We start from the raw sequence: 20798 nt of genomic DNA, 5'->3' as shown, positions 1-20798 counted from the left end.
TGTCTAATTTCACATTCGGTACTCGCTCCTCCTTTGGCCTTAGGGGAGCCACTTAATCTACCTACCGCAGTTTCCCCAACACATGTGAGCACTGTACAATTTGTAAAGCCCTCTGAGGTTGTAAAGCCCAAGAAGTAAGATTTATCCCTGGCCAGAGACCCAGCACAAAGCCAATGTATCACTCGATGATCCTCTTACACCCCTGACATCAAATTTATTCCAAAGAGTAGAAGCTGCATTTAAATAATGCATATGCCTCATGTAGGTCCTCCACCCAGCAGGGACTATCATGATTATAAATTGGGGGCCAGCTCCAGCCGCTCATGGGGAACTACTGCCTTAAAATCACAGCTGTTTCTGGAGAGGAGGCTACTTGGCTCAAGCGCTTCATTTTTATTTTCATCTACGTCCTGCAGTCCTGCCTTTTAAAACCACACATGGTTGTAACTTCTATAGATGCCTTTGGCCATCTATTCTGAATGCTTTCTGACTGTCTCTGCGACAGCATTTCTCCTGGATACACTCAAACATCACTGAAATGTCAATTCGGCCAGCTAAGAAATAAGCTGTATGCACCGCAATACTTGACTTAAGATCATAGCATTTCTCTGCAGGCTGGGACCGTGGCACAGGAATCTTATAAATCAGCTTTCGTGGGGAAAGTACTTTGGTGTGTAGTGTTATTTTTCTCTAATTCAGAAACCAGATGACATGGGGATAGGCACTATATTTTTCAACCTGTATTGAAACAGCCCCTGGGCCACTATAATACAATGCATCAGAAGGTTTGTGCATGGGACTGTTAGACTAATAAACAAGGAGGCTTTAAAATCCATTCCCCTCCAACCAGCCTCTACACGACTAATTTCTGTTGGGCTTTTCGTTCCCAGGTGTACTTGTTGTTTCCTCTTCGCTGTGCAAACTTGTTGCCCTGATCAAGCTACACATCCTTCAGCAAACAAACAAACAGCAATTGTGAAAATACCCTCGTTTCCCTCAAAGCTGCTGTTTAATCACCAAATGAGAACATGCAAATAAAGCCTGGCAGGAGTGCTCAAGATGGCTCTATTTTTATTTCTCTGGGATTTAAACACTGGGCTTAAGCAAAGCAGTAATCACACCCTATTTAACTCAGTTGTTATTTCATAATGTTTTCTCAAAGCAAAGTGTATCGTGTGAGCATGCCATCAAACACTTGCACTGTTCACAAAATAGCTTACCATGGATGTCATCACAGATGCTTTGTTCCAATAATGCCTCTTGTACCCTTTGTGTTCATTTTTCTATGTATGATGGAGTTTGGGGTCATTCTGGTTTTTTTGGCAGTTGCCGTCCCAACCCGGGTATAAAAGCTCTGCCATTTATTAACAATGACAATAAAAACTGTGTTTGCTAGGGATGCATTTGTATATTCGCTAACGAGAGACCATGTCCAGTTTAGGAAGACAAAAATAGCACCAGTCTCCTGTCAAAAGATCATATCCTAGGAGATGGTGAGCACGGGGCCCTCAGCTCTTTGCAGGATGTGACCACAAGTTGATGGCCTCTTTATGTGACCCACACTGCTGTGACCACACGCTGCATTTTAATGGCTCTTTTCAATGAGAATACATCTGCTTATAGTTTTCTCCTCTACATTTAAATTCTACTGTTAAAAAATACTGCACATGCAAATTATTGCTTTCTAATGGCTGGAAGTCCCATTGATATTCATGGTTTTTGAAGTTAACAACTGAGAAGCAAGACCTTCAGCTGACTGTACAAAGCAACTCCAATAATTACTTGTGGTGACTTCCCAGAGGTGCGAGCTGTTTAAATACTACCGAGGTGCCATTGAAGAAATGAAAACACGGTGAAAATCTCTGATTTTTTTTGTTACAGGCTCAGGTAAATATTTCTTTAATTACTCTTGGAGTGAATCCCTCCCCTTTTCTTTCTCAAAATCCATTCAGAGTGAAACCCCCATCCCATCTGGTGAGACTGCGCCAACACTTTGGCAAGCAGTAATCTGCACACTGCATCTAGCTGATCTTAACACAGACATCTCTGAACAGAAGACAGACATGGCAGAAGTCCTCCTGTCCCTGCAGGAATCCATCCACCGGAAGGCAATCAAGAAACCAACCCTACTTCACAGAAAAATCAGCAAGATTGCTGTCATATGTTGCAGAGGAGAAATCTTTCCCATCCTCAAATGCGAAGGCTGCTCTCCCCGAAGATAACAGGGACCACGGACCATTAGCTGGCCATCAGCTCAGCACTGTGCCTGTGAATCAGAAAGCATTTCTTTTTCTGCTAAGCTTCTCCACCCACTGTGCACCCAGCTGCCAGGGAATGTGAAGCACCAGATCCCATATTCCTTGTATCCCCAGAGCCACTGCAAACAAGAATTGTGTGTCAACACGGACCACAAAATATCGTAGCTCCTATTTTCCTATTTGTGCTTTTATCATGCGTCAAGCGTTCTGTGACACTGCTCCTAAACACAGCTCGCTGTTACTGCTCAGTAGGAGGGGCCTCCCTCCTTTCAGTCCTAGCCTGCTGTTTTCATCACAGTCCATCCAGTTTAAAAGAAAAGTGCTGCCTCAGGAAAATGATCACAAACTCCCTGCACTGACCAGTTCCCACAGGTCCCTAGTTTGTGATCCAGCAGCTTCATCCACCCTCTTCCTCACTTCATCTTTTACCCTTGTGAAACCCTTCCAATAAAAAATTGCTGCAAGCAAACCAGAGGCCCTGTCCTGAACTCCCTGCAGGATGCCCTTTGCAGAGATCTGCAGTGGGAAGTGCAGAATTGGGACCCGGCGCTGAAATTGAAAGTCAGAAATGGAACATTTTTGACAGCTTTAAAGCATGAACAAAATGGAAATGGAGGGGCATTAGAAAGCAATACTTTACCTTCAAGAAGGAACCCCTTTGTCCAGAGGGTTTCTGTTTCTGTAAAAACAAGAGAGAAAAGCATATGAAATGAAAAGGATAAAAATTACACACGTAAGAAGCCCAGTAAGAATGTGCAGACGGTGGAAATACCAGCAACCTGGCATTTGTTTTGAAGTCACTAAAGCCTAAACAGTCTCTCCCTCTGCTCAGTGAAACCATGTCAATCCATGGCATCTTACCAGGGCGGTTTTAGCTAAGCATGTGCTTCACTGCTTTTCTTGATCTGAGGCCACAGCACTTACTGGAAGAACTGCCTAGGAGGCAGGGTGGTCTGAGATCTGGGGTCAGTGCTTCACTCTGGCACAGACTCCTGACTCGTTTCAAGGGCTCCACCGTCCAGCTGAAGCCTGGACCCTGAAGCTTGCACAGAGTCCCAGAAGTGTGCTCATGTGGAGCTGAAAGTGTCTTTTGCTGACACAGTTAGGGTCTGATTTGTTCAACCAGCAGAGCTCTGCCAGCAAAAGCCTTTGTGCAGCCATCATTATACCAGCATGAGGGTGCTTTCACTGGTAGGGCTTCTGCTGGAGAGGGGACCCTGCGGGAGCTGTACTGACATAAGCATGTCTTTCAATAGAGCTGTGTCCACGCCAGATGGTTTTGCAGGTCTTGATGATGGTATGACCATGCTGGCGAAACCTTCCTTGGCCAAGTCTGCACTGCCGAGTTTAGCTGTATCACTGTGTGGTTAGAAGCCTGAAACAAGCAGTCCCCTCCCCATCATCACTATCCCAGCAGCCCTCTCACACTCCTTGGGCATGCACAAGGTCTACGTGCAAAAGCATTGTCTTGCAGGCATCACTTATGTCGTTTAACTGGATAGACTCTGGACAGACTCAAGACACCCCTCGGAAAATGCCAGCTCTTAGTTTTCACTCTTTTTTTTTTTGACTACAGAAAAATAGTAGAGCAGTTTTTTCTGTTGCAAAGAACTATGGATTTCTATTTGAAATCTTGGGGTTTATCTTGTGAATCATCATCAGTGCATTGTGTGCCACCCTGCAGCACCCTTGAAAGGATCTCAAGGCACCCCAGAGTGCCATGGCACCCTAGTTGAGAATCACTGTCTTAGTAAACGACAATGCAAAGCATAAATACATAGAGGGTGTGTCTACATGAGATGCTTAATGTGCAGAAGACTCATTCCACTGCACAAAGCCCGTGCTAATGCACTAATGTGCAGTAGCTTTAGTCTAATGGGCATTAATGTCACTAAAAACGCATTCATCTGCACTACCGTGCAGTAGTGCTGATTATGATGCATTAAGTTAGTACCTGTCATCGCAGGTACAAAAATGTGCTGTAATTACAGCGCATTAATGAACGTGTAGACGCGCCCAGAGTGGAGCAGGGAAAATATGCCCTGGTTGGGAGGCTACGGACATTTTAGAACAAGGGGAATAAGTGCTAATGAGAGGGCTGGATGGGGCTTGACCGCCATCTCCCCCATCACACCTTGCATGCTGCTAACACGCTGTCCACATATATTATCTATCAAGATAATAACATGACGGCAGCAGAGGCAGGTCAATGAGTCTTTGTGCATGTGCCTCCGCTTGCCCGGATCCCACGGGGGGCTTGGTTTATGCTCCAGGTTCTCGAGTGAGGCATTCCTGCAAAACCCACTTCCTCAGCTCAGCTTCCTCTGCTTTAACGAGCCCGTCTTTCATCATCCTGCATCCACTAGGAGGCAAACACTCTCATTAGTGAGCACCGCTTTCACTGTAGCAAAGGACAACACGCCAGGATGCGCAGCGCCTCCCTGCTAATTATTTTGACTGCAGGGCACCGGGGGATACACCAAAGACAGAGCACCGAGGGCTCTGCTTCTGCTTGGATTTACAAGGACGAAAGCAGCCCTGACAGCCCTGTCACCTCCGAGGAGGAGATGAGAGCAAAATGCACTGAGTGCCTAAGAGGCACTGATGGGTTAATGCAAGCCATTGGAGGAGACAGGCGCTTCCGTTGTGTTTGATGCTTATTGTGGCTTCCAGTAACCACATCCCATATTATCATTAGATGCTCACAAGGGGCCGATTCTTTGTCCCAGTGACTCAAGTGGTGAAGTCTGGACACGAGGCTAATTGCTGCATCCCAGCACAAATGAGATGCATGGGTCAAGCCGCTGACTTGACCAGCCCGGCTGCCCTCCGTCCTCCTGAACGGCCGCCCGGAGTTTGACTTCTCCGCTCTGTTCTAGGCAGACACGGTTCTTCGGGGGGGACGCGATTCCTTTGATTAGACCAACTCGATAGTCAGACAAATTGTTCTGGGCAAGCTTTTGGGCATAAACCTCCTTCTCCAGGTGTTAGATCTGTTATGGCTTCGTGCGCCTGCTGCAGGGTCATCGTTTGGGGGGTCTCGGCCTATGCTGATTGGCGCAGCAAGCCCCAGAGAGTCCCGCCAGGGCACTGCTTCCTTTGGGGGATGGCTAATTACTTCTGTTCCCCTCGTCCAGGAGAGGGGGTTACAGCCGCCACCTCCGCCCTGCCAGCTCTCATGAGTGCATCACGGGACTTGCCGGCCAGCTTTTGAAAGCTCCTGAAATCATGGGTTTCCAGGCAAACCTACGCTTCCATTAACCCCAGTAAAAACAGGGGGAAACGGCGTGTTTCCCGGCCCGGTGCCAGAGGAAGGCTGCAAGCGCGCAGAGGAGAGGACTTGGGGGGTGGGGGGGTGTCAGAGCAGCCTGCAGGGGCGTTGCACAGAGGACGGAGCTGGACTGTCCGCAGGTGGCAGAGAGAGGAGCAATGGGCTTGCGCTGCAGAAAGGAAAGTTGAGGTTCGAGATGAGGAACAACTTTCTCAGGAGGAAGTGCTGGGGCAGGGTGGACTCTGCATCCTCGGACCCGGCTGGACAAAGCCCGGAGGCAGAGCCTCGCCGCCCCGCTCAGCGCTGCTCCCAGGGCTGCCTTGGCCCCAGCCCGCGCCGGCACCGAAGGGGTGCGGGCCCATGGGGGCGTGGCCCGGCTGACAGGTGGCGCATGCGCGCTGGCGCCGCATTGTGCCCGGCCGGCCCAGCCCCGCCGCGCCTCAGTCGGCCGGCGGCCGTTGGCGCGAGCGGATCTGCCGCCGCCGCGGCCTGCGGGCGCGCCCTCCGCCCCCGGCATGGACTGAGGCCGCCCCCGGGCCTGCCGCGCCGCGCCCCCATGGCTCTAGTCACGGTGCAGCGCTCGCCTACCCCCAGCGCCACCTCCAGCCCCTGCGCCTCGGTGAGTCCCCCCGCCGCCGCCGAGCGGACCGCGCCACATCGGGTCCGGCCGCGCGCTCTGCGCATGCGCGCTCCCCTCCGCGCCTCTCCTCTGCCCCCTCCCGCCCCCTCCCCTCGCCGGGCCTGACAGCTGAGTCCCAGCAGCCGGCCTGGCCGCCCTGCTGCTGCTGCCGCCTGCCCTGCCCTGCGCCTCCTTGCAGCTCTGCGCCTCCTTGGGGGGCAGCTTGGAGCCCCCCCTCCTGCCCTGCCCCGTGCAACGTGGGCCTGGGGGTCCCTGTGCAGTGCAAATCAGGCCCGGAGGCTTGCCATGCAGCATACAACAGGCCCGGAGGGTCGCCGTGCAGTGGGAACTGGGCCCGAAGGGTGCCGTGTGGTGCACAACAGACCCAGAGGGTCCGCGTGCCATGCATTGGGGTCTCCCCTCTTTGTGGCTCTGCTGCAAAGGGAGAGATGGGGATGGAGCAAGTTGCACCAAGGGAAGCTGGCGCTAGATACTAGGGGAAAAAATTTCTCACCAGGAGGGTAGTAAAGCACTGGGACATCTACCCAGAGAGGTGGTGGCATCTCCATCCTTGGCCCCAGCTAGACAGAACCTTGGCCGGGATGATGTAGCTGGGGCTGGTCCTGCTTGGAGCAGGGGGTTGGACTAGAGGTGACCTCCCGAGGTCCCTTCCAGCCCTCCTTGTCCATGAGTCCATGAGGGCTTGTTCCCCTGCTGCTTCTCCAGAGGCTGCTGGGGTTTCTGCTCCCTGATTCATGGGGCAGGTAGTCAGGGCAGCTCAGTTCCAAGTTGGCTGCATTATTCTTTTATTTTAGGAGGAATATTTCCACCCCGAAACAGATCTGTGTTGTCATCAAGTCTCAGTGGAAACTCTGCCTACCCCCCCCCACCCCCCCCATTTGGGTTTAAATGCTAGTCTGCAGCCTTTGTGAGCCCTGTTCAGTTCAGGGTGCAAAAGGCAAGCTCCTTGTCTAGGGAAAGAGCAATGCAGAAAGGACCTGCAGAAACATACGGGAGTCGTATAGATGCATAGAGAAGTGGGGCTGGAAGGGACCTCAGGAGGTCATCCAGTCCATCGTCCTGCCTGAAGCAGGAGTGGTATTGTGTCCCATACGGGATTTTTTTCTGCAGGTGAGGAATTTAAGTTTTGAAAGCAGTTCAGATGGACAGAAACCTCTGGGCATCTCCAGTGCACGAGCTTCCCCCTAGGAAATTCAGAAGCTTTTTTTTCTTCTGTTACATATAATCTTCAAAAGGCCCCATCAAGCTGAGGCACTTATTGCAATGGGAGACCTTCCGCTTCTCAGTGAAACAGGCAGTAAAAGCCTTCATCAGAAAGAGATAAGAAGTAAACCTAACCTAAATCGAGAAGTCAGGCAGCTGCACAAGAGGCGATTCATGTTTTAAGAACCACAGTTTTTAACAAGGAACCTCAAGGGTACGATGGCTTTACATTGTCAATCATGAATTTTAGGCACCTAGATTACTACTTATCATAATATAATTTATTACTGGCATTTAGTGAAGGACGGGTGTGAAAATGTCAGAGTTGCTTTCCCTTTATATGTATTCCAGTTCCGGTCAGCTTGACTCTGAAATTCGTATGTATTATCTATCATGCACGTGTTATGGCTGGGTTGCAGATGCTTCAAGGGAAAATTGAAATCCCCCTTTCTCTCCATTGGAATAAAAACATGTCTAGAAATATTTCTTGCTGGGTCAGATACCTTTTTTAAATCTACCTGACAAATAGCAATTGGGAGATGAGGTTGCTTGCGCCTTTGCTTTTTCCCCTGTGTTTATTTTCAGTCTGTTTGTGTAGTTAGTAACTAATGTCCCGAGTGTTGTCTTCCTGTAAATATTGATGTGCTCTGTTACTTCAGATGTGGCTTTCACAGTAGTGCATGGGAAAAGTCAAAGCATTCGGACGCTTTGAACTTCCTCCACGTGTAAAATTATCTCAACATAGTTAGCCTTAATGCCTCTTCAGGTTCGGAGTCCTCTTGGCACTGACTGCCCTTTTTTATTTTCTCTTTCCTTGTTCTCTGCCTTCCCAGGTTGATGTCTGAACTCAAATAGCTTCTGCCTTTGAGGTTTTTCTTGGCCCTCCCCATCTTGTGCAGCTAACCAGGTTGTTTCCCTGCTAGGTCACCACGCATGCTTCTTTTGATTGGGATCACTTTGAATAATTAGGAAAATGTGTCTCAAGTTATAGTCGAAAGGAACATGCAGCCTGTCCTGGCTCTGAACTGTGCGAGCCTTAAAATACACCCTCCACTTTTTCAGAGCTTGATAAGCAGAGGCTGCAGGCTTTAGTGTATTTAGCAGTATTATCTCTCTCTCCTCCGTCTAATAACATTGAGATGTAATCTGCTGTACTGGTTGCCTTAAATCCTTTAGTGCTCTCTGCAAGAGCAAGTGTGTGGGCTCTGATGTCCTGACTGTGCTTCAGCTCCAGTAATTACTTTCTGTCTATCTCAAGCTTGCCTTGCCGTCCCAAGTGGAAGTGGCATTCATCGCTTGCTGTTCGAAGTCCTTGTGGGGTTTACACACACTCTTCAAGCAGCATCTGCATTTCCTGTTTATATGAACTTGAAAGTAAAGTTCTCGAAGGACCTTGAGGATGAAGGGTGCTTGGAAAGCCGTGTGCTCACGGGTCTGCTGCTTAGGTTTAATCAGCTATAAACAAAGCGAAGGATTTCAGGATGAGAGTCTTACCGCCTAGCCAAAACGGTCCTTAGGGTTACCCTGTCTTACCCTATGCTCTACAGTTGTTCCTAAGCTATGTTTTAGAGGCCCTTTTGCTACGCTGTCGGATAACCAGCCTTGGTTGTGTATGCAGCTTTTTGTTTGAATGCCATGTACCCGTGTCGTGGAAATCCTCGTGACAGTCCTGATCCACAATTGATGGCCTGGGCCCTAGAAGCTGCCTGAATGGAGCTGTTTTGGCAGTAGTGCTCTGCACGGGTATGGGAGTCTGCTCACTTGCAATACCAGGATCAAACTCGATTGAGAGCTTGCTGCCCAGGAAGATGTTGTCTCAAACCCTGCGGTACTCCAGGGGCGCTATGTTTCTCCATTAAATAAGACCAGGGGTTGTAATGCACCAATCTGAAGTTGGCGGTGACTCTTTTTTTTTCCCCTACGTAGGTTTTTTTCCTTTGTGAGGACACCAGCATATTGCATCAATTGCTTGGGTTGGTTTCACTGGTGAATAGTGGGTTGGGGCAAGTTCACGTGGATAGAATAGCCCCCCGGAGACTGCTGGGGTCTGACATGCATCTTGAAGTTTTCTTTCTTCGCTTGGTTGAGTGATCCTTAGGAGATTGCCATTCTTCCAGCTCTGGCCGGCAGCAAGGGGAAACCACGATTAGTTGTACATGCTTCAACAGGGGATGGATGGTATTGAGCACCTAATGTCGGTTTCTGGTCAGTGGAGGACGCTGAGGACAGAATCCCTTAGAAATTGCGAGGTGCTATTACAAAGGCAGACCCCCCAGGCGCGGAGCAAAGATGATGTCCTTGAACACAGTGGATTTCTGCCCTGTGTGCACCCTACAAAAGGGTCTAATTGGCTTTTACAGATCCAGGGGAATAGCTGATCCAAATCACTCTGAAATTGGATGGATTTATTTATAGGCATTGTCCTCATTGCCACGGCACATCTCGCAAGCTTTCCTCTCATGGAAGGTGTATTTCATGCCGAGCTATCTGATTAGATCTCACAGATACACGGCCTACTGGATGGTCACCCAGCCACTTACTAGCAATGCTCCCTTGACTGTCTGTGCAAATCTCTGATAACGGTTTGTTTGCCCTTTGGCTATGCAGACGCCCTTCAAAAGGAAGACAGCATAAATTTCCAGTTTCTTTTCTGGAAACCTTACAGAAAAGGGGGTTTAGACAAGACTATAGTTCATCTGAGGCATGAAAGCTGTATGTTTTTGGTCTTTGTTTGCTGCAGGATCTCTGGCAGAAGATCATATGAAACGGATCCCCATGTACTTGGGGAGGGAGGGTGGAACAGGGTGAGATTCCTAGCCGTGGGGCAGGCTGGCTCTCTCCCACTCTGAACAGCTACTTCAGTCTGTATGTGTATGAGGAACTATTTTTAAAGTTCTTGCCTTTGAGGTTTCCTTGGTTATAACCTCCTTTCAGGAGTGGGAGCAGTGGAGCCAGCATAGACGAAACACTTTCCCGTGTAAAGCCTAGCGATATCTGGGGCCAGGTTTCTACCAGGGAGGACTGGAGGGCCAAAGAGTATTGGATCCCTTCTGTCTCCCATTGCAAATATGGGTTGGATAGGGGTCCGGGGAGCTCTGCCTTGCAAAGTTTCCCAGCAGCCTCATTTCAAGGGGGCAGTTTGCCAAACCTGTGCTCTCTTGGGTCCTTGCTGGCGGCTCCAGGAGGGCGCACAGAAACCTGCTGCATGAATTTGGACAGCAGCAAGAAAAAAGTGCTGCCAAGTTGTGCTTTGCTGTGTGTCACCCACAGGCTGGCCCTTAGCTAGGTGTCTTGCACTTTCTCGAGGTCGAGTTAACCAGGGCATAATGAAGACCTGGGCTGGAAGACTCTTCAGGCAACAGTGAAAGATGGAGCGAGTTCTCTCAGCTTTGACTGGCTCACCCCCCTTTGGCTAGCGGAGACAAATAGAGATCTCTGGACTAATCCTGTGTGTCTGGTTCTAGCCTACCACTTTTCCTCTTCGGAGGGCAGCGGGGAATCCTCTCTTCTCCTTTGGAAATTGTGTTAATAGCGCAACATGTGGTTGACCAGGATTTGGGCAGCAGAACGAAGGTGGCAGTGGATATGGGAAGGTCTCAGGCTGTGAGATTTGGGATGTCTTTGCCCAGCAGATGTTTGCTATGGATCTTTGCTGACAGGTGAGCATTACACTGCAAAGTCTCTGAACAGGTCTCCAAATCTTGCTGCTGCTTAACTCGTCATGCAGGCAATGATCATGTCTACTGTTAATCAGGCTGGAAGTCCTCTTTATTCAACACCTGCCCACTGGAAGCCCTGAGTTCTTTGCTGCCAGGTACAAACATGCTATAGAGCAAGGATCAGTGCACACAGGTAGTTTGGACACGCTTGTACCTGTAGTGCCTCCTTTTACAACCGTATGCTGTCTTTGGCAGTTGTTTCAGAAGCGGTGTCAGGCTCCCATGCACTTGCTGGTATTGCTTTAAGGGCCCATGAACAAAGGATTCTTGCACCGGGCTTCAAAAGTGCCAAGACGTGGGTTTGCCCTGGTCTCTTGTATCTTATGAGTCAACCCCAGTTGGTTTTCTTTGTACTGTCCCCTTCGATGTGTCAGCTGATTGGAAGGTTTGGTCCCAGAAATGGAAATGGGGAAAGGAAAAGTCGGGCTGACTAGGTTAAAATCTGTTTGGACCAATTCGGTGCCCAGGTAGCGGTCCACTCAGGACAGCCGTGTCCCTTCTGCTGCTGACCTCTCGGCATGCAGTCACTTAAAAGGCGTATGGAAAAACTTGCCGGTGTCAAACAAAACGGATGGCTGGGCTGTCTGCTCTTGAGCTGGTAGCTGGCTGCTAAACTTGGAACAGGGCTGGTGCCTGGAATTGCTTGAAGGCTGGCAAAGTACGGCAGCAACAACTTGCGCTGAGGTCTGGGGAAGAAGCAACGGGAAAACGAGTCGTTCCAAACCAGAAGCCCGCTGACAACAGGCACCTGCTCCAGACTGCTCTGCATGGGGCAGTGGGGAATCGGAGCGGCGCCCTTAGTCAAAGCTGAGTGTGGGATCCCGTCAACATGGTGTGACCAGACGAGAGCGTCCCCGATTAGCACAGGAACCATTGCTATAGAAGTGGGTCTGCTCCCCGGAGAAGACGTAGCTGCTTCGAGGACAGCTCTCCAGAGGCAACGCTAGAACTCGGACGTCTTAACTGAAAGTACATCTGTCCTTTGCACAGTCATTAAATGTGTCATGTCTTGGCTTCACTTCCTCGAGAAACAAGGAAACTGGGCCTGTAACCTGGCCCTTGCTCCTGCTGTTTCATGCATGCTCTCCAGTAACACCGTCTTGTTTTTCTGGGAGTCGGGAAGGCAACCACCCCCAGAAAGAGCGGAGATGTTGCTTTCCCTGTTCATAGCATGCATCATTTCAAATACCCCGCTCTCCCCCCACAAATAAATGAAGCTCAGAGCTGCTTGCTTTCCCTCTTGCTCGGTGGAGACCAGCGGGAGAGGGAAGCAGAGTCCTGCAAGTCAGTGTGGACTTTAGCATGTCATGTCCCAAAGGTCCTCCTGGGCAGGACGTGCAGGGTTGTCTTCGTGTGGTTTGTGGGAAGGTAAATAGAGAGCACCTCTGCACTGGGATGCCTTTATTAGCGCTAGCGGGGACTTCAGCAGCAGGCAGCCTGAATGTAATTGTTGTGCCAACACTCATCGACTGACCCGAAGCCCCTTCTGAAATGATTACTTTTCTCTCTTCTTTCCTCGACAGTGTTATCAGACTGACAAGCTCTCGCTGTACATTAATTAGTGTACTGTCCATTTCGCTATTTTTTTAAATATATGAACAGGTGGAGGCTTATTTTTGGAGGAGACCCTAACTTGCTTGGGCTTTCTGGGTAAATGGCATCCTCCAGGGGCACAGGAGAGCAAGAGGAGGCTTCCGAAATCTTTCACTGTTTTGCAAACAGGAGGTTTGCGAGCCCGTGGGACAGGCCGAGGTTTTGTCCTCCGCGGGGACTGGTCTCCACTCAGCGCTGTACGCTACTCGCACTTCCCGGCAGCGTCGAGAAGCAGCACCGAGGAAATGAAGCACAGCTGCAAGAATGGGTTAAAAAGCAGGATTGAGATCAGTCCTTTTCATGTTATGTAAAACCCACAGGGCAGGGAGGCCTCTACCCTCTCAGCTCTGCTGCTGTGTGGCAGAAGGAAGGGCAAGGGGGTTGTCTGTCATCTTTGATGTGATGCTGCTCTTCATCTTGGCGACCTCAGTGAAGCTGCTAGGTGACCAAAGATCAAAGTTTCACCGTAGTGTCTTGGAGATCCTTGTCAGCAAAAGAACACCCGGACGTATAATGAAACAGTGACTGTGGAGCCTCGAGTGCCCTTATTAGAGGAAACACGTTTGGAGCCAAATTGAACAGGAAAGGAGGACAAGTGCCAAGCAAACGAGCTTGCAGAAAAGTCCTTCAGGCTTGCAGAAGAGAGCGTATACCTAACAAAGGCATCTGAATGCTCATGAGGGGAAAAAACCCCCTGAGAAGGCAAAATCTTTGAAGGCGAGAGGAGGTTTGGGTTTACCCAGCCCGCGCCCACAGGCTCAGGATGTGCATGCTGGAGCTGTTACGTTTGGCAGCTGCTGGCGCACGGCATCCTGACCAACCTCGATGGGGGTGCACAATAGCTCCTTTTCACCGTGCGAGGATCCCAGCGCTGGGGCCAGATGAGAGCCGGCAGAAATGGGCGGCTTTCTCGTTAAATATGTATTTTCCGTTATGTTCCTGGTTCTTCTTGGCCCTGGTGGCCACAGCTCAGGTGGTACAAGCAAGCCTCGTACCCGAGCATTTGTTTTTAAGGGAAGTAAATGTTTAGCTGAAGGGAATTTCTTCATTTCAAACTTACTGTAGATTTTGATCTGGCCTGGGGTGGGGAGGACACAGCTGGTGTGTCTGGACCGGGCCTGTGCTTGCTTCGAGGATTTCTGGACTAATGCACTGCCGCATCCTGGCAGGTTGCGCCTGTGGCTGGAAGTACAGCGCTCCTTGTTGGGGCTTACGTTGCACAGAAAGCCTGGGCATGCTACGAGAGATGTGGTACAGCAGCTACCCTCTGCTTTTCTTCTGCTCCCTTCTTTCCTGCTTCCCAAGACAGCCCATCAAGAAGCCCTCGACTTGGAATATTTCTCTCTGAGCAGATGGGTTTTTATACCTGTTTTACTCCAAGGTTGCTAAAAAGGTGCCGCTTGCAAAGGTTGCTGGGAGCTAGTTGGCAGCTACAGAGTTAATGGATCACTTACCTCTTGCAGGTAAAGGCACTTGGAAAGGACAAGCTCGGGCCCGTTAGAAACTCACCAAACAGAAGTGACCGGTTCTGTTGCCCGACTGCCACACGTAGGTTGTGCACACAGAGAAAGCCTTGCTAAGGAAAGCAGTCTGCCCGTGTTATGGAAAACCTCTCCCTGCCTGGTGCGCTCGAGCTCTTATCTCCTGCTGTTGATCCTTGCTGCTTATGTAATGAAAGGAGGTCGAAAGGTGCGAGCTAGCAGGTGGATATCTGCAGCTGTCTCCCGAAGTCCACAAAGAGTCTAATGAAAAAGGAGCCTGCTGGTTACAGGGGAGAGGGAAATGTGGTGCCTTTGCCTGTGACTGCAGGAGGAAAGGCCTCTGGAGCCTGCTGGAGTGGGCTTTTTTGAAGCCGGTCACATCAGATCTTCAGCTGCAGCAGTTGCCTGTCTTGGGAACTAACACAATATAGCCCTTGGGCAGCTGAGCCCGATCGTAGCTGCATCCTGATCGCAGCCAAAGGGGCCTCTCTCTCCAGCCCAACAGGCCACGTCCTCCCCATGCCGCAGGGCATCCTTTCCCCTCTCTGTCCCTCGCTTGCCGTCCGAAGCTTGGGAAACACTGCAGGCTGGAGACCAGAGCGCTGCTCCAGGAAACCCGTGCGACACTGGGGCCCCGGTGAAAGCTGCTCTGGCCTGAAGAGTCTTCCTTGAAGAGCCTTCGAGCCTTGTGCCAGCAGAGGTAAGGACACGATGTTCGGTCCCTGCGGCTTGGGTACCTGCTTGCAGGGATTGTGCTTCCATCACTCGCCTGCTTGACCCCTGTCCTATCACGGCCTCGGGTCACTCAGACCAGTGCATTCGGGTCGAAAGGTTTTGTCTCCCACCGTGCGTCCCCCGCGACATTCGTCTCTCCTCCCTCTTCGGTGCCAGCGGTAGCAAAGACAGAGAGAGGAACCCAACAGCGGGGCTCTTGTGTTAGTCAGGAAACAGAGATCCCTTTGCTTCAGCCAAGTAGGGCCTTCCTCTTCGGCCTCTCCCTTCAAGGCTCAGGTGGTGGCAGGGCTCAGGGTACACTTGCTTGGGCATTTTAAATGAAGTGTGTTGTAGCAAACTGCCTACACAAAGCCTTTTGCAATAGCTCGGTAGCTGCAGCACGTGGGCTACTGCCGGAGCATGCTTAAGCATCTGCAGTGACAAGCATATGTCAATCACCTTCTGCAAAAAGATAGCTGCTCCGAACTTGTCATACCTCGGCTCGCATCGGGGCCGGTCTCCTCTCGCTGCTTCAAAGTGACTCACACTGTTAAACAGACTGCTACTTCTCCGGAGACGCACCCTTGTTGTGCATGCCAGCGCTTCTGAAATCTCCTCGCTGAACTCCTTTGGCCTCTGCTGAGCAGCGTGTCTGCAGCCTTGGCAGGGGCCAAGCTGTCTCGCAGACTCTTGCTGCTGCCGCAGGCCCTTCTCCCAAGCTGCAACAAGCCCAAGGCATCACTGAGCCAGTTGCTATGGAGTGGAGATGGAAACGGCCGCCTCGCCGGGTTTTGTACTGCGACAAAGGGAGCGCAAGGTGCGGTGACTCAGGCTCGGATGCTGAACGCTCCTAGGGGCCTGGATTTTCTAACATATGCTCAAATCAACACAAGTGACTTCTTTCTCCTGCTGAGATGCTTCAGTCTACCTAAAATGAAGCATCGGGGCACTATCCCCACGCAAAACACGTGTGCCGAGACCACACAGCTCTACGAAGGGCGGAGCGCCGGTTTTTACCAACTGAGTTCTCTTCTCCACGTCTCCTGTGCAGGCAGGTAGCTGCGCGCTCCTCTCTGGATCCGGGGTGAGATCAGGCCGTGGTCAGCCTGTGTGTAGAGTAAGTACTCCCGTTGAAAAGTGTTGCTTTCTACCTCCTTCCAGACATGCAATAGGCAGGTAGACTCACGGCAATCTGACTCATGCTGTTGAGCGTGGAGGCCGGGTGGGGTGATGTTACGTGAATGCTGGCGTCCCGGCTTGTTTCCTCCTTTTGCTTATAGCACTTCATTCAAACGGAAGCAGGGACAGCTGGGAATGGGCGAGGAACTTCTTCCCCCTCCCTCCCTCCCAGTGATTGGGGTTTTAGGCAGATTAACTTTCTGCAAGCAAAAGCCGGACTGCTTTGCAAGCAGCTTCCATAGTGTGCGCAGGTCTCTTGGTCTGTCAAACCTCATGCATGGCTTTAAAGGACCGCTTTGAAAAGAGAGAGAAGCCCACTTGGCTAAAATGCAGTTAACCGTCTAAGGGGTGTTATTGCACAAATGGTTTTGTCGTTTGCATGTCACAGGAAAAGAAACCCGGGAGTCAGGATGGGAAGAATTGGCTTGCAGGGGGCATTTTGAGGAAGGTAGAATAAATGGTCACCATTTCTCTGGGCCCCTGCCATCCAGGAGAGTGGAGAGAAGATATGGTGCAGGACCAGGTGGGAGAGATTGGAAAGGCAGGTGGATGGGAGCCCATCTGCCTAAGAGCCAGTCGGGAAGTTGTGAGGGGGATTCAGGTGACCCAGGCAGTCCTAGAGCGTTTCCAGAGCTGAGCAGGGGCGTAATCCTTTCCATGGCTGGAGCACTCGTCTTTCTGCTTTACTGTAAGAGGTCCTTCCCCAGAAGTGACACTTGCCATAGTTTCCGTGACAAGCGACTCTGACACGAGTAAGCATCTGATGGACAAACTCCAATTGTGGAGGTGCCGGAGCATCGGTCAGGGAAGACTCGGGGTGAGATATTATAGACCAGTGCAGTGCTGAACACTTGGCCTTCAGGAGCAAAACTAAGAACAACGAGGTCAGATACATGCAACATTTGCTTTTTTTAGCCAGCAGATCCTGGCATGCCGTCACTGCTCTAGGTTAGGCTCTCTTGTAATGGCAAGAGACAAGCCTCAGCTCAGTGAAAGACTTCTGAGCAGTCTTCACAGTGAACATCCCACTTTGGGGGGCTGACACTGACCCCTTTCCAGCGCTTTGATTGGAATCCTGTAGCATTGCACGGGCCCTGGCAGCCCGACGGCAAATGAGCCCCTCCGTGTTGGCCTCTTTCTGCACGAAATTAAACCGAGCACAGCTTCATGTGTGACTTTTGGTGAGCCGACGAAGCCTTTGTTCCTTTTCTTCGAGATCCTTATGTAACAGGCGGGCAACTGAGTTCTCGGCAGCTTCCCCTGTTTGCGCGTGTCAGTCGGGTTACGCTGGGGGGGCGGAAGCATGTGGTTTTTGAAACACTGAGTGAAACCGATGGTGCTGTCTGGCTCTTGTGACAGATCTGTCGCCTTCCTGGTCGTCTGACCAGGATGTAATTAGTAAAATGCAGAAGACTCTCCTGTTGGACTTCCCCAGCATGAAATGCGCTCTCGACCAGCCTGGCTGTACCACAGGCCGAATAGGTTTTGGTTCACACTGGGTGCATCTACACGTGCACATTTACTGCGCCGTAACCAAAATTACTGTGTAGTACAGGCTCACGTCTACACGTGCACGCCCGTACCGTGCAGTAAATATGTTGACTTAGACCGACTTGAGCATAAATTTGATGCCTGCATCGTGCAAGTATCTAATTTACACCTGATTAGTTACTGCGCAGTAATGTACGTCTAGACGCCTTACTGCGCAGTAACACCGTGTGTTTGTGTGGACTGACTGGGGACTAACTTTAGTCCCCGGTCAGTTCACACAGCATTCATGTGCTTTAGCACTGGCACATGTAGACGCCAGCCTATTCCCACTTACTGTGCAGTAAATATAAGCCAGCGTGAATGCATGTGTAGACGTGCCACTTTGTCGAGAGGACTGCGGCAGTTGCACCCAGAAATCAAAGGGGAACTGGTCCCTGCCATCGCAGTGCTTGTTCTGGCTCTTCTCAAGCTGGTAAGTGAGCGGTGGCCAGGGCCTGTTGCTGGGTAGAGAGAGCTTTGCACAGAAGAGCAGACAATGGAAAAATCCTCGGCCGCTGGAGTTTTCAGCGTGGCTTAAATGGAGGTGGCTTGGTGTCGATGAGAATTAACCCGTGACACTGAATCTGCTTGCCTGCTGGCTGGCAGGTCTCTAATTTCAGCTCTTCACTTTGTGGGAAGGAGCGTTGGTGTCTCCACCACGTACCGCACTCTCCCACGAGCTGCAGTCGCGGTTTCTGAGGCTGGACATTTCCTTCCGCGCGCAGAAATAGAGGGCTGGGCTTTACGAAGCGTTGTTTGGACTTGCAGCTGCAGGTGGCTCAGGTGACGGGCAGCAACTGCTGAGCAGCAAGCGTTCGCTCCTGCGTGCCTGCCCGCTTGCTCCGAACGAGGGAGCCTTGGTGCACAGATGGAAAGCCAGGGGCTTCCTCCCCTCGGTGGGAGATGAGCTAGCCTTCTGCATGTTCCTCACGGGGCCTTTCTTGCAAAATGCATTCAGGTGTCATAGCTCTGCCCCGCTCCAGGAGGATGCCGACGTCGCTCGATATTCGATACGCCACGTCGCCTTCTGATGCCGCATCCTGCCAGCACCAAGCATGCATAAGTTTGCATGTAGTGACAATACCGCCCTCCAACAGGAGCCCAAAGCCACCTATTTCTAGAGACACCTGCTCAGTGCCTTGTTTTCCCAGTGAAATGGCTCGTCTGTAGTGGCAGACTCTGTTGGGAGCTCCCCCGTGCACCTCCGCTCTACAGGCGGGGCTTTCATTCGCCAGCAAAGTGTCAGAAGGCTGGACCCCGTCTTTGCTGGTGACTTCCATGGCTGTCTCGCATCCATCCTCGTTGCACCGCGTGGTTGAGTCTGGCTCTTGCTGGCTGGAGTGTGGGTTGGGGTCACTGGTTCTGTAGGGTGGACCCCCTCCGCTGCCTTAGGCCAGCACCCCCACTTCTGTTAAACAAATGTCCAGCCCTCTTAGCCACTGCTCCCAGGAGCTCCCCTGGGAAGTTGTTCCTTGGTGATGAAAACAGCATTACACCTTTTCAAGACTCTTTTGCCTCTGGGCATTGCACTAATGACTGGTCCTTGAGCACCTGCAGTAGAAACCCTCATTATCATCTCTGGCTCTCTCTGCCTCTGCTGGCAGAATTTTTTCTCTTTTCTTCATCGAACAGGGCTTTAAAACAAATAACTGCTTTTGTTCACTTAACACTCGGGTCTTTCTGGGTTTCATCCATCTGCGTAGCTGCTGTGGAAAATGTGTTGAGTTTTAGCTGCCGAGGCCCTGGCCCTGGCTCTCAGAAGCTCTCAGTAAGCATAAAAGGAGATCCAGGGAGCTGAGAAGAGGGCAGGGCCTGGAGAGAAATGTCTCCAAAAGCCAGCAGTTGTGGAGGTCTTTAATTTGGATATTGTACTACAATCCCAGCTTCGCTGGATCATGTGGCTTAATCACATCTGTCTGCTGTACGTGCTGGTCTGATGCCAGGCTGACATAGATTTGAAACATTACAACAGCATCTGATTTATGCTTGGTTTTAGAAATGTGGTTAAAGATGCATGAGCTAAAATAGCACAGCTCGGAGCAGTCAATGGCTAAATGTGGGTTTATGTTAATTAATGGCTGTGCTACTTGACTCGCTCAACTTCTAAACTGTTTGTCATTTAGCGTCTGATGGAAGCTCGCTCTGGCTCCATTCCCCTTAAATAACTCCAGGGCTTGTGTTGATTCTTTTGGGGAGTTTTTGGCAAGGGACAGTTTTGATCGGGCTTCGCTCAAGCGGGACAGCGAGGCCGGTCTTGGCATGATTGGCATTGCTTATAGGCAGTTAGGGAACAGTTTGGGTTATCAGACGTGTAACGCTTTTCTGGTTTTTCTTTGCCACTGTTGTTCATAGCCATAACATTGCAAGCTCACTTGGAAATTACAGTTACGCAGCACTGAAAACCATGTCGAGCTGCTGCGTAGGAGCCGGGCTCGTCAAGCTGCCGCCCAGGATACCTGCCGTAAGGGCGCTCTGCGCAGAAACGAGGAGCGTGTCCTTTCAGACTTCCCCTCGGAAGGAAATCTGTTGATTGATCCGAGCTCTGATCCGGTTTCAAGGCCAGTGCGCAAACGTCCGTCCCCTGTCTGGATGTTTCAGCCTCTCCCACGCGAACGAGTCAGGGTCACGTCAGGACAGCACAGGCCGTCCGGGAGATCAGTCAGCCGCTGCAAGCCGGAGTCGGTCATGAACGCTGCAGATGGGAAGGAAGTACCTGAGCCTCTGATGGCTCCACTTGGAAAACATACAGCGACTAGCCTCCGGCCACGGCAGCATCTCGGCAGGGAAAGCTGACCTGTAGGGCTTACCCTGGGCCAAGAAAGGAATGCTTACCCTGGTGCACGCGCACTTCAAAGCGCCTGTCAGAGTAATGCATGGATGCAAGCCTTGCATTGAAGCAGATCGGCTTCCTCAGGCACGTTGGGAAAGAACCGTACTCGGGGAACATGAGCTGTTTGAGACTGTCTTCAGAAATGTGTGTTGAAATGCAGAGGCAGTCTACAGGAATTAACGGCCTGTGCATTTGGGGAAGCGGGCACGCTGCAGAAGGAGGCTCGGCTCCCGCCCGCATCTGCCTGAACGCACAGATCACCCTGTGTAAAGCCACGTGAACATGCTGGGGTGCTAATGCAGTCTAAATTGAATAAATGCTGGGGCATCTGGTATAAAACACTCAGCATGTCTGTGAGACAGTGAGGTGTGGCACAGTAA

At 51.0% G+C, this 20798-nt stretch overlaps 2 protein-coding genes across 3 annotated transcripts in view; one reads left to right on the top strand and one right to left on the bottom strand.

Annotated features, from left to right (window-relative positions):
• EFCAB5 (EF-hand calcium binding domain 5) overlaps positions 1–6195 on the bottom strand; it is a 48586-nt gene extending 42391 nt beyond the window's left edge. For both annotated transcript variants that reach the window (XM_059717429.1, XM_019494929.2), the window contains exons 1-2: positions 6118–6195; positions 2899–2937 (exon numbers count right to left, since the gene is read on the bottom strand). The gene's annotated coding sequence lies outside the window, so the exon portion shown is untranslated. The remainder of the gene's footprint in view (positions 1–2898; positions 2938–6117) is intronic.
• The window catches only part of SSH2 (slingshot protein phosphatase 2), a 103273-nt gene continuing 88467 nt past the window's right edge, over positions 5993–20798 (top strand). Inside the window, exon 1 of the mRNA XM_019494932.2 lies at positions 5993–6148. Coding sequence (XP_019350477.2) covers positions 6086–6148 — 63 coding nt within the window. The 5' untranslated portion in view covers positions 5993–6085. The remainder of the gene's footprint in view (positions 6149–20798) is intronic.

This window comes from Alligator mississippiensis, chromosome 14 (genome assembly GCF_030867095.1).
Source record: "Alligator mississippiensis isolate rAllMis1 chromosome 14, rAllMis1, whole genome shotgun sequence".
Taxonomy (NCBI): domain Eukaryota; kingdom Metazoa; phylum Chordata; order Crocodylia; family Alligatoridae; genus Alligator; species Alligator mississippiensis.
The sequence above is the reverse complement of the archived record's forward strand: the minus strand, read 5'-3'. Positions and strand labels throughout refer to the sequence as shown.